General features: G+C 44.9%; 1 protein-coding gene across 1 annotated transcript in view; it reads right to left on the reverse strand.

Moving 5' to 3' along the window:
* LOC106086830 (BCL2/adenovirus E1B 19 kDa protein-interacting protein 3) overlaps positions 1-13,491 on the reverse strand; it is a 78,096-nt gene that overhangs the window by 3,844 nt on the left and 60,761 nt on the right. Inside the window, exon 6 of the mRNA XM_013251642.2 lies at positions 8,834-8,995. Coding sequence (XP_013107096.1) covers positions 8,834-8,995 — 162 coding nt within the window. The remainder of the gene's footprint in view (positions 1-8,833; positions 8,996-13,491) is intronic.

Below are 13,491 nucleotides of genomic sequence, written 5' to 3' on the forward strand. Positions count from 1 at the left end.
CCTTTTTTCCTTATATAGCAATGACCTTCCTGGACAGTTGCGCAACTGTGGTATTCATATGTATGCCGACGACGTACAGCTGTATATGAGCTCCTCGCCGGGGAGGTTGATCGATGGCTTACTTCGACTAAATAATGACTTGGATAGGATAAACACATGGGCAAACGCCAACGGACTTCTTTTAAATCCAATAAAGTCAAAGTGCCTTGTAATTAGTAGGAATCGGGTGACAATGCCGCCCAATCTTGATGTGGCAATTGCTGGAGCCCCAATTGAGATTGTTTCATCTGCAAGAAACCTTGGTTTGGAGTTTGATGATAGACTTTCATGGAAGAATCATGTCAGAATGACAGTGGGCAGGACCTACGGCGTTTTACGAAACTTATATATGAGTCGACAGTATACCCCTTTGTCAATAAGAATGCTTTTGGCTAGGACATTTATTCTGCCGAAACTATTATACTCTTGCGAGGTTTTTTACGGTAGTGATGTAACTCATAGGAATAAATTGCACGTGGCCTTTAACGATGTCGTTAGATACATTTTTGGTTTGCGTAGAAGAGACCGGGTATCTGACTTTGCCAGACAAGTATATGGTGTCTCTTTTAACTCGTTCCTTAAGATACGCTTGTTGCAAATGATCCACAAGATAATTTATACCAATGAACCGTCATATCTGGCTTCTGTTTTGCGTTTTGCTAACTCTACAAGAGGTAAACAAGTAATACAAATACGTCATCAATATCATGTATCTGAACAACAGTTCTTTGTTAATGCTATACGTCTCTGGAATAATCTTCCCAATAGTATTCAAATTATAAGTAATGAACGACAGTTCAAATCTTTGATTTATAATCATTTTAATTAATTATTTGTTTTGTTTTTTTTATAACTATTTTTTTAATTTATTTTATTAGTAACTTTGATTAAATTGTTAAACTTTCTTTAAAGTTTCTTTTTCTTTTTTTGTTTTGTTTAAACCTTTTTTTAACTTAAATATTGCATCAGTAACTTTGCTTAAATTGTTAAATATTTTGTACCAATTATTGTTCTATTTAAATGAAAACTTGTTGAACTCATTGTATTTATCAATTTACTAACCCATGCTTTATATAAGACACTGTCTTTTGTATGGGTTTTATCATAATAAAAATACAAATACAAATACAAATACAAAATACAAATACAACCTACACTAACAAGCAGTAATTGTGCAAAATTTCAAGCGCCTAGCTTTACTCCTTCGAAAGTTAGCGTGCTTTCGAGAGACTGACGGACGGACGCACATGGCTAGATCGACTTTAAATGTCACGACGATCAAGAATATATAAACCTTATGGATTCTTAAAAACGAAATGACGAAATTAGTATACCCCCATCCTATGGTGGAGGGTATAAAAATGAAAAATTTGCAATTTTTGTGTGAAGATATCACAAAAATGTTGGAAGTAATTTAAATTTCAGAATTCATTCACTTTTGGTAGATATGACCACCCTTTATTATTGTGGTTGTTGTAGCAGTGTGCTGCACACTGAGGCAGCACCTTTTGCCGAGGAAGGACTTCATCGTGAACCTAAGCAACACCAGACACAGTGGCGACGCGAGCAACAAGACACAGTGGCACCAAGCAGGCTCCATGACCCCTCCCCAAATTCTCCTCGCTTAAGTTGTGGTACGCATCTTCGTCAGTACTGGAGACAGCGAATTTGAGATATTCAACGTTTCTATCCACTCCCATCATAACATTTGGTCAGAATGTCGTCCAGAAATAGCTTTCTTTCTTCAGAATGAAAGCACACCAGCGAGAGACGGCATTTGCACAGATAGTGACTCATAATTATCAGTCATTAACGAGCAATCTCAAACCCCTATTACGATCAAATGTATCATTTTTCCTGAAATATCCATCGTCATTCCGTTGCGGTTAATTGCAACATGTTTAGATATTAATGTTACAATCAATTCCGATTCCATATTCCCATCGCGGTCACCATGGAGAAGCCTAAGACTTTGCGGCACCGGAAATTCATAAAGGGCTTCACAAATGCCATCGACGCAGATATCGACAATTGCAGCGGCCCTCTTGTCCAGACAGGGTGAGACAATGTGGAGATATAAATTTCTCAGGGCGGCTAAGCGGTGCATGTAAGCTGGCAAAATTCCCCATGATAGACCGGTGACATACCACATCATCGACTCTAGTGACCAACGCTTTCCAGCACTGGCGGAGGGAATTAAACTCCATGTTAATCAGTGCCATAGGGATAAACGTCTAAACCATCTAGAAGAATGTGAGATTGACGGATAGAGACTATGGCCTATAATTGTAAGTCTTGATGCAGAACAGGGCCAAAACAGCGGCCAATAGAATACTAAAAAGCCTTTGTTGAGATATGAATATGAGTTCCTTTACTGTGAACGCAGGAGCCGACGAGTTACCCGACATGCTGATAAGGCGTATGCATCAGCTTATCTGCGCAATCTGGCTAGAAGAACGCATATCGAAGCCTGGAAAGAGCTCCCACAACTGAACCCTGGAAAGAACCCAAACAAGGAGGAGTATCTCCAGTAGCCAAGACGCTTGATGGACTATTCCTCCACATATTCATTGAGTCCACACCACGTTTCAGGACGGTCCTCAGGGCGCTGGACCTATCGAAAACATTCGATGGCTGACCATGCCAAAATATTCGAGGACATCGCCAACACATCATTCCAGACAGGCCTGAAACGCTGGGTCGCGAATTATGTGTGTGGTCGTCAATCATTTGTAGAATTTAAAAAAAAATCAACACCCCGTAGAGTGCAGCAGGGAGTTTCCCAAGGCGGGGTGATATCTTTGGCACTGTTTAACCTCAACCTATCCCCTATTCGACCCCCTCCAGACGGCATAGAGTTCGTATGATTTGGAGACGATTGTAGGATCATGGCATCAGGACCCCCACCCATTGTTGACGTCTGATATAGGTTAAACGTCTATCTCAACGAACTGGCCGCTTATTTCGCTGCAGGAGATTTGAAGATACCCACCAAATCTACAGCCACATTGTCACTACAAATACGCATGATGTGTATAATGAGCTGAATGTGATAAAGTCGATGAAGAAATTATTCCGACCATCAAGTGTCCCAAAATACATTGTGTGACATTTGATAGTTTTTACACATTCTTCCCACATGGCACTTCACTTTACGATAAAGCCAGAAATAGAAACAAGGTCCCAACATGACTTGCCGACAACACTTAAGGTGGCGGCAAAGAAACTATGTTGACCACGTTCGGTAATAATGGCAGTCCGTTATTAATGTACTTAGCGATAGACCAATGACTCTGATAGTAACCAAACCTACGATCGATCATGCTGCCAACTTGTTTAAAGGGGAGTCTCTACTAAGTAAGATAAGAATCTAAGCAACCTCTCTACAGACCAAAAATTTACTATAAAATACTCTGATACTAACCTTCTTGTTAATGTGGTTCTGAAGCATGGGTACATGCGAAAAAAAGACAGTGCTGTACTTTTCTGTTCGAGATAATTTTTTTGTAATAATTATAGACCAATCAGCGTAAATGGAGAACATTGTACCCGACTTGGTGTTGTTAGAAACCAAGCAACGGTTTTGATTGGTTTTGACTTGGCAAAATCCAGGCTTATCTTGGTCTTTCTTCGTCTCAAATGTGGACACAAACCTGCCCGCAGTGTCACCTGGAAAGCTCAATATCTGTTAAAGGTAGTAAGCTAGGATGTGCCACGAGTTCACCTGTAGAATGATAAGAAGATGGGTTGGGGCGTTGGGTTAGTAACCCATCGCCCGGATAGCTTGAAGAAATCATTATGAAATAACGAAGATAATTAATAACGGATCCTTCTATGTAGACGAAACGGCAAACGTTTTAAGGACCTTGATTTGCCTATCTACACCTGGAATGGTGCACACTTTTATAGAGGAGGGAAAAATACAGGGCAGACATTACTGCCATACAAGAAGTGTGATGGCTCCGAAAAGGCCCCACAACAGCAAAGAGAGGGAACCCCCATATATTTTAGCTGTCATGAGACGAGACAGGAATATGAAGTTTGAAACACCTTGTTCAGGTTTACTCTGGTTGATGGGAGGATAGCCACAATCCGAATATAGGCCAAATTCTTCAACATCAGCCTTATTTGCGCCCATGCCCTCACGGAAGACAAAGACGAACACATCAAGGAAATTTTCTGCGAGCACCTTCAAAGAGAATATGATCCGCCAATGATATTAAAATCGTTCTAGATTATAATGCAAAAATCGGGAAGGGAAATATCTTTGGCTCAACAGTAGGAAAATCTAGCCTACACGGAGAAACTTCCGATAGTGACTTCGCCGCGGCAACGATCATGGTGACATACAGGGAAACATTACAGTCAGTAGCAACACGCCAGCGGAGAAGAAATTCTACACATCCTTCTGCGGAGACAAGGAAGGAAATCTTGAAACTGATACAGGTAGTGTGCTGAGGATATTGAAAGAACACTTTTCCCAGCTGCTGGTATCCTATGATGGAGGCCATGAGTATACCGCAGAACCAATCCCTGATAATGGTATAGAATGTGTACCACCTAGTCAAAACGAGGTACACGTAGTAGTAACCCAACTGAAAAATAATAAGGCAGCAGGAGCCGATGGGTTGCCGGCTGAACTATTTAAGACCGGAGGGGATACACTGATTTGGCTAGAAGAGCGCTTATGATGATTGGAACCTCAGATTACTGTGTCCCATATATAAGAAAGGGGACAAGACGGTATGTGCTCAGTTAAAATAAGAAAGAACCTCTCCGAACCGTTCAATACCAAACGAAGTATTATACAGGGAGACAGCTTATAAGGTGATCTCTTTAATATCCTGCTGGAGAAGATTTTACGAGATGCATGTGTGAATATGATACTCGCCTATGACGACGACATCGATATTATGGATCGGTCACCGGAAGTAGTAACTGCAGCTTTTGAAAGTATCGAAAGAGGATCAACGAAAATGGGTTTGGCTGTTAATGGATATAACACAAAGTGTTACCCCGGGCAGATAAAGAAAATGGAGAAAGTTGGGAACTAAAACAGTGAGATAGTCCAGAGGAACTTCACAAGAAAGGGGGTTTATCTCCTCTATTGTTGCGTCTGGCAATAAATGGGATTATGAATCTTTCCAGGGGGAGAGGTGAAGGTCTTTGCCAAAGCGGATGATGTCGTCATCATGATAGGTTGCCGTTTTCTGGCTATTATTAAGGACCTCGTGCAGGCTGTCTGGATGGGCGGTCCACCGAGTGTGGCATAAACCCCAAAAAAAGACTTGCTCCAGGAGGAGGAAGCTCGGTTTTCAAAAGACCTGTCTGAATGGAGACCCTTTCGAAAGTCAAGTACTTGGGGGTGATTCTTGAATAGAAGCTTAGTTAGGGAAGAAAAGTCGAAGAAAAATACTACCAATACAATGGAAGCCGAAACCCTCATCGGCAAGGGCTGCCGCCTCAGTGTACGTGTTCGTCTTTTTTTCGTCATGGGAAAGGCATATCCCGGAGTGCCTTCTCCGCTCGCTTCTGGTCCGTGCCGGGATTGAAAAGAACCCCTGACCCTTGTTCTGTACGGTTTGCCAGGTCGGTGTCGGTGAGGTGTAACCGGTGCATGGAGTGGGTACATTTTCGATATTGTTCTGGCCTCACTTCAGTACGAGAGTATAGTCATACTGGATATGTTGCACGGTGCTGTGCGAACATAGCCAGCAGTGGGTCACAAGCGTCGTCGTCGTCGCCTTCTGCGTCGTCGAACTATGTGACCCCCAGACCTCTCCCGTACGGCAATATACGCAACAGCAGCATCCCAGCCCCAATATTGCAAGGGAAATGTATAATTTTTGAAACTAAACTGTAACGGTCTTCGTGGCAAGATCGATGAGATTTTGGATTTCATAAGTCGGAAAATATATTGGTCGCAGCGATCCAGGAGACAAAGCTGACCAACACCTGCAGCTTGCGCAGTTGTCACGGATACAATGTGCTACGTAAGGATCGCGCAAGGAATGGAGGTGGGGGATTGGCCTCCCTGATACACCATTCCCTGCAAAATAGACCCATCTCGGATGCGCCAGGCTCTAGTGACCCCTACATGGGGATAGCAGTCAGGTCCGGTACTGCCGAGATAGAGCTATACAACGTGTATATACCGCCGGTTGGTAGCTGTGTCCCGATTAATGACCAATCTTACAACCCCGACATAAGTGGGTTGCTATCTGGCCATAATCGTCTGGTTCTAGGGGACTTTAATGTGCATCACACTTCATGGCATTCTCCCCTAGGTAACGACCAGCGTGGCATAGCTTTGGCAGAGCAGATTGAAGGCTCCATGTTTTACACAGTGAATGAGGATGCCCCCACTAGGATTACGAGGAGGTGCAGCAGCTCGCCAGACATTTCCATTGCATCCCCTAAACTCCTGAGTGACGTATCCTGGTAAGCCGTCATCTCTTTGGGGTCAGACCACCTCCCCATAATTCTCACCATCAACCGACCACCCGACCTCGTAACCTCTGAGCGCCGAACGTTTTTCAATCAGAAGGCCGATTGGGATGGCTTCAGAGAATATACCAATCGCCACTTCAATGAACTGCCACCCCCCTTGGATGTGCTAGTTGCCGAGATGAAATTCCGAGACATCATTAACGCAGCAGCCGCTCGTGGTACTCGCAGACGAGCGTGATGGGATTCGTGCTTGGACCCCGCTAACCCCAGAATCAGCGAGTTGAATCTGGAAATAAACAGGGTAGTCAACGAACATAAGTGGAATTTGTGGCTAGAACACTTGGAGTAATGTAACTTAAGCACCGGTTTAGGCAAACTGTGGTCTACTGTTAAGTCACTCTCGAACCCCGGTAGACTGGATGACAGGACTTCAGTTACTTTTGGCGAAGTAAGCGTGACTGATCGGAAGAGATGCGCCAGGTTGTTCAACCGTTAATTTATTGTGCATCCGTGGTCTTCGTGCCGATAGACAGCCATCACAATTTACCGTAGGCAAAGTTACGAATGTCATCCGTGGCGCCAAATCATCCAAGGCGTTGGGCCCCGACCGAATCTCTACATTGATGTTGAAGAATCTGGATTTACCAGGACTTGGGTGCCTCATTACTGTCCTCAACCTGTATTTGAACACTCTTATAGTTCCCGATGTGTGGAAAATGGGCAGAGTGATCCCCGCTACTGAAGTCGGGAAAGGACCCGAGTTTGGGGGAGTCGTACAGACCGATCTCCTTTCTCTCACCAGTAGCAAAGACGCTTGAGGCATTACTTCTCCCGAGCCTCGTAGGAGAATTTCCATTCACCGAGCATCAACATGGATTTCGAAGACTGCATAGCACAACAACAGCTTTGCATGCCATTACCGCACACATTTGCCGTCGCTTCAATCAGCCTAGGCCATGTGATAGGACGGTCCTCGTGGCACTGGATCTATCGAAGGCATTCGACACGGTCAGCCGTGCCAAACTATTTGAGGACATCGCCAACACGTCCCTCCAGCCAGGCCTGAAACGCTGGATGGCGAATTATCTGTGTGGTCGCCAGTCATTTGTGGAATTTAGGGATAAGAAGTCGAAACACCGTAGAGTGAAACAGGGAGTTCCCCAAGGTGGGGTGATATCTCCGACTCTGTTTAACCTCTACCTATCCTCCATTCCACCCCCTCCAGACGGAATAGAGATCGTATCATATGCGGACGATTGTACGATCATGGCATCAGACCCCCACCCATTGTTGACATCTGCGATATGTTGAACGTCTACCTCACCGAACTTGCCCCATATATCGCTGCAAGAAATCTGAAGATATCTGCCACCAAATCTTCAGCCACATTGTTCACTAAAAATACGCGTGAGGTGAATACTGAGCTGACTGTGATGGTCGATGGAGAAATGATTCCGACCATCATGTGTCCCAAAATACTAAGAGTCACATTTGATAGCTCTTACACACTCTCCCCACATGCCACAGCAATTTGCGATAAAGTCAAAATCAGAAACAAGGTCCTCAAGTCACTTGGTGGCAGCACTTTTCTTGAAACTCAACAGAATCAAGCAGACAACAACTGATACTATCTGTGCTGTTTGTGACTTCAAAGCATGGATACTAGCGAAAGCAAATGAGGTAGTACTTGGAGTGTTTGAGACAAAATCCTTCGTAAAATATATGGACCAGTTTGCGTTAATGAAGAATATAGGTGTATGAACCACGAGCTGTATGACAATGATAGCATAGTTAAAAGCATCAAAATTCAACGGTTTCGATGGCTAGGTCAAATAAGTTTTTTGAAGGCGATCAGGGTGGTACACGCAAACCGGGACGATCAAGAGCCCGATGAAAAGATCAAACTTGGTGCCAGAAACTTTAGTAGAAGCGCAGAAGATTGAGACAAATGATCTATCATAGCCATGTTAAAATTGGATTCACAAGTTTTCTTTCGTACAATGAATTCCTCAAAAATGGATTTGTATAATAGGGAAAGCTATCTGTGAATTTAATGGGGGAAATGATACAAAACAGCCATCTCTTTTCTAAGTGCCAACCGTATTTCGCTGCATGACTACACAAGTTTACACTCATGCCAAGTGCTATCAAACTACGTCCATATATGAATATAGCTGTCATATTTCATTTATTCTTCATATCACGTCTTAAGGCCTATTAACAAACTCACGATGCATTAGAATTACTTTTGTAAGACTACTCTATACAGGTCAATCTTCCCATTAAATTTCTTGAGTTCATATAAGAACTTTTTACGTGCTTTTGTTTTTGAATTGTTACTTACCCTAAACCTGCTCCAAGTAGTAGCGACAATACATTTGATAATATTAAGGAATATAGAATTTCTCGTGAGAACAATGAGTTTTTGCCCAATCTGGTCAAACGTATGGAATAACCAGCTGTCTTCTTTTTCTGTTGGTTCTGTGGATGTTCGAATTTCCAATCTCTGAAAATATATGAAGGATTACATTAGTGGGATATTTAAAATGAAATTGTGCCAGTCAAATGCGAAACATAAATAACCCAAAACTAGATTACTACATTTTTCAACTATAAAGCTATGAAAGTATATCAATACGAGGTTTGTTTAAAGAAAGAATGTTGATACTAATTTTTGTTTGAAACATTTATCCAATTTTGTCCACCTCAAAGTATTCTCTTGTCGAAACGATTTTTTCCAATTTTCTGGCTGTTACCATGTATCTGTTTACCGCTTAAGCTAACATATCCTCGTGAATGCTATTTAAACCTGCCCGATACGCTGCTTGATTTAGTGTACGTGTTCGTCGTGATCAGTGTACGTGTTCGTCTTTTTCGTCATGGGAGAGGCACATCCCGGAGTGCCTTCTCCGAACGCTTCTGGTCCGTGCCGGGATTGAAAAGAACCCCGGACCCTGGTTCTGTTCGGTTTGCCAGAACCGCCTTCATCATCGGTCGGAGTCGGTGAGGTGTAACCGGTGCATGGAGTGGGTACATTTCCGTTCTTGCTCTGGCCTAACTTCACTACGGGAGTATAGTCATACTGGCTATGTCGCAAGGTGCTGTGCGAACATAGCCAGCAGTGGGTCACAAGCGTCGTCGTCGTCGGATTAATTGACCCCCGACCTCTCCCGTACGGCAATTTATGCAACGACAGCATCCTAGCCCTACTATTCCCAGGCCAGTGCCGGGAAGTGTATCGGTCTTGCAATTAAACTGCAACGGACTGCGTGGCAAGATCGATGAGATCGTAGACTGCAGCTTGCACAGTTGTCACGGTTACAATGTGCTACGTAAGGATCGCTCAAGGAATGGAGGTGGGGGATTGACCTTCGTTATACACCATTCCGTGCAGTATAGACCTATCTCACCTGCGCTTGACGCTAGTGACCCCTACATGGAATGTATGGGGGTAGCAGTCAGGTCTGGTACTGCCGAGATAGAGATATACAACGTGTATATACCGCCGGTTGGTAGCTGTGTCCCGATTAATGGCCAGGCTTACAACCCCGACATAAGTGGGTTGCTATCTGGCCATAATCGTCTGGTTCTGAGGGATTTTAATGCGCATCACACGTCATGGCATTCTCCCCTAGGTAACGACCAGCGTGACATTGCATTGGCAGAGCAGATAGATAGCTCCACGTTTTGCACGGTGAATGAGGATGCCCCCACTAGGATTACGAGGAAGTGCTGCAGCTCGCCAGACATTTCCATTGCATCCCCTAAACTATTGAGTGACGTATCATGGCAAGCCGTCATCTCTTTGGGGTCAGACCACCTCCCCATATTTCTCACCATCAACCGACCACCCGACCTCGCAACCTCTGAGCGCCGGACGTTTTTCAATCAGAAGGCCGATTGGGATGGCTTCAGAGAGTATACCAATCGCCGCTTCAGTGAACTGCCACCCCCCTCTGATGTGCTTCTGGCCGAGAGGAAATTCCGAGACATCATTAACGCAGCAACCGCTCGCTTTATACCAGCCGGTCGAATACTCCAAGTGCGACCCAATTTCCCGGCGCAAGCAGTGGTACTCGCAGACGAGCGTGATGGGATTCGTGCTATGGGACCCCGCTAAACCCAGAATCAGCGAGTTGAATCTGGAAATAAACAGGGTAGTCAACGAACATAAGCGGAATTTGTGGCTGGAACACTTGGAGCAATGTAACGTAGGCACCGGGGCAGGCAAACTGTGGGCCACTGTTAAGTCTCTCTCGAACCCCGGTAGACGGGACGACAGGACCTCAGTCACTTTTGGCGAGATAACCGTGACTGAACCGAAGAGATGCGCCAGGTTGTTCAACCGTCAATTAATTGTGCATCCCGAGAGAGACAGGGCAAGGAGGAAAGCCATTCGCCGTATTCGTGGTCTCCGAGCCGATGAACAGCCATCACAATTTACCGTGGGCAAAGTTACGAATGTCATCCGTGGCGCCAAATCTTCCAAGGCGTTGGGCCCCAACGGAATCTGTACATTGATGCTGAAGAATCTGGATTCACCTGGAGTTGAGTACCTTACCACTGTCCTCAACCTGTCATTGAACACTCTTATAGTTCCCGATGTGTGGAAAATGGGCAGAGTGATCCCGCTACTGAAGCCTGGAAAAGACCCGAGTTTAGGGGAGTCGTACAGACCGATCTCCTTTCTCTCACCAGTGGCAAAGACGCTTGAGGCATTACTCCTCCCGAGCCTCGTAGGAGAATTTCCATTCGCCGAGCATCAACATGGATTTCGGAGACTGCAAAGCACAACAACTGCTTTGCATGCCATCACCACACACATTTGCTTCAATCAACCCAGGCCATGTGATAGGACGGTCCTAGTGGCACTGGACCTATCGAAGGCATTCGACACGGCCAGCCATGCCAAATTATTTGAGGACATCGCCAACACGTCCCTCCAGCCAGGCCTGAAACGATGGATGGCGAATTATCTGTGTGGTCGCCAGTCATTTGTGGAATTTAGGGATAAGAAGTCGAAACAGGGAGTTCCCCAAGGTGGGGTGATATCTCCGACTCTGTTTAACCTCTACCTATCCTCCATTCCACCCCCTCCAGACGGCATAGAGATCGTATCATATGCGGACGATTGTACGATCATGGCATCAGACCCCCACCCATTTTTGACATCTGCGATAGGTTGAACGTCTACCTCAACGAGCTTGCCTCATATTTCGCTGCAAGAAATCTGAAGATATCCGCCACCAAATCTTCAGCCACACTGTTCACTACAAATACGCGTGAGGTGAATACTGAGCTGACTGTGATGGTCGATGGAGATTTGATTCCGACCATCTAGTGTCCCAAAATACTTGGCGTCACATTTGATAGCTCTTACACATTCTCCCCACATGCCACAGCAATCTGCAATAAAGTAGAAACAAGGTCCTCAAGTCACTCGCTGGCAGCACTTGGGGTGCAGACAAAGAAACCTTGTTGACCACGTACAAAGCAATTGGCCGGTCTGTGGTAAGTTATGCAGCGCCAGTGTGGTCTCGTCAACTTTGTGACACGCAGTGGAATAATATTCAGATCTGTCAGAATGCCGCCCTCCGAACTGCGACGGGCTGTCTCCTCAGTTCTCATGTGGACCACCTTCATCAGGAGACAAAGATCCTACCAGTGCGAAGACATAACTACATGCTGTCTAAGCAATACATTTTGGGCTTTTATCGCAGCAACCATCCAAATCATCATCTTGTGGATAGATACCCACCGCCCAGAAGCCTTAAGGTAGATCTACACGATCTAGAGCGTGAGGTTCAGCGCTACAAGAGAGAACCTCTAGATCAAGCTGCATATCAAGCGGGTCTGAACAACATTCATGCAGACACGGTAGCAGACGCGGTAATTGGCTACCCGGTGAATGTAGTCCTTGGAGAACGGCCGCCACCCATTGCACCCGAAGAAATCGACCTCCCCCGGCAAACCAGAGTGGTTCTGGCTCAATTACGTTCCGGCAGATGCAGCCGCCTCAAGACCCGGCAAGACCCACTCGACTCAGACCCAGATCCCTGTGGACGCACCCCATCTTAGTCGCAGAATTCCTGGGTCTTGACACTCAACAGAATCAAGCAGACGAAAGATAGAACACAATAAACTGCTACAACAACAACAACAACAACTGCTTGATTTAGATTTTATCTCTTGTGGTAAGATTGATACTCCTTGTACAACATATAATTGTCTATTCGCATGGAAAGAATCTGTATCTCCTGATGGAGGTGGTCCACACAGTAACTTGTTGCGGTTAGTAGATCAGTTGTTTTATGGAAGAGCGATTTGAAGACCTTGTTTCTACCTCTGATTTTGCCACTATTTGCAGTAGCATTTCTGTAAAGGCTGTTAATGTGGCACCAAGTATTTTGGAAAAGTTGGTGGTTAGAATTGTTACGCCATATACTCTCATATTCAACAGTCGGCGTGCTTCCATTGCCTATGTAGTGAACAATGTGGCTGACTATTTGTTGGGGGATATCTCAAATTTTTTGAAAAGTAAACATAAAGGTCAGCGAAGTAGACGTCTAATCTATTGTACAATCGGTCGCATATGATTGGATCTCAATGGCCTCTGGAGAGTATTCGGATCCAGGAACTCTGTGACTAAGGAGGGGTGAGTGCAGAGGGATCCGCGTCTGAGTAGAGTAGGTCTGGCAGGGCAGTTAAACAAGCAACGTGTGTCGTGTGGCCTCAGGTCACAATCGGGGCACACGGCCGCATCTGCCGGATTGTAATTGAGCCAGAACTACTCTGGTTTGCTGGTGTGGAGGGGTAAATTTCTTTAGGTGCAATGGGAGACGGTGGTTCTCCAAGGACCACATTCACCCAGTAGCTATTCACCGCATCTTCTACCGTGTCAACATGAATGTTGTCTAGACCCGATTTATATGCGCTTGATTTAGAGGTTCACTCTTATAACGCTGAACCTCTTGCTCTAAATCATATAGATCCATCTTAAGG

This window comes from Stomoxys calcitrans, chromosome 1, assembly GCF_963082655.1.
Source record: "Stomoxys calcitrans chromosome 1, idStoCalc2.1, whole genome shotgun sequence".
NCBI lineage: Eukaryota > Metazoa > Arthropoda > Insecta > Diptera > Muscidae > Stomoxys > Stomoxys calcitrans.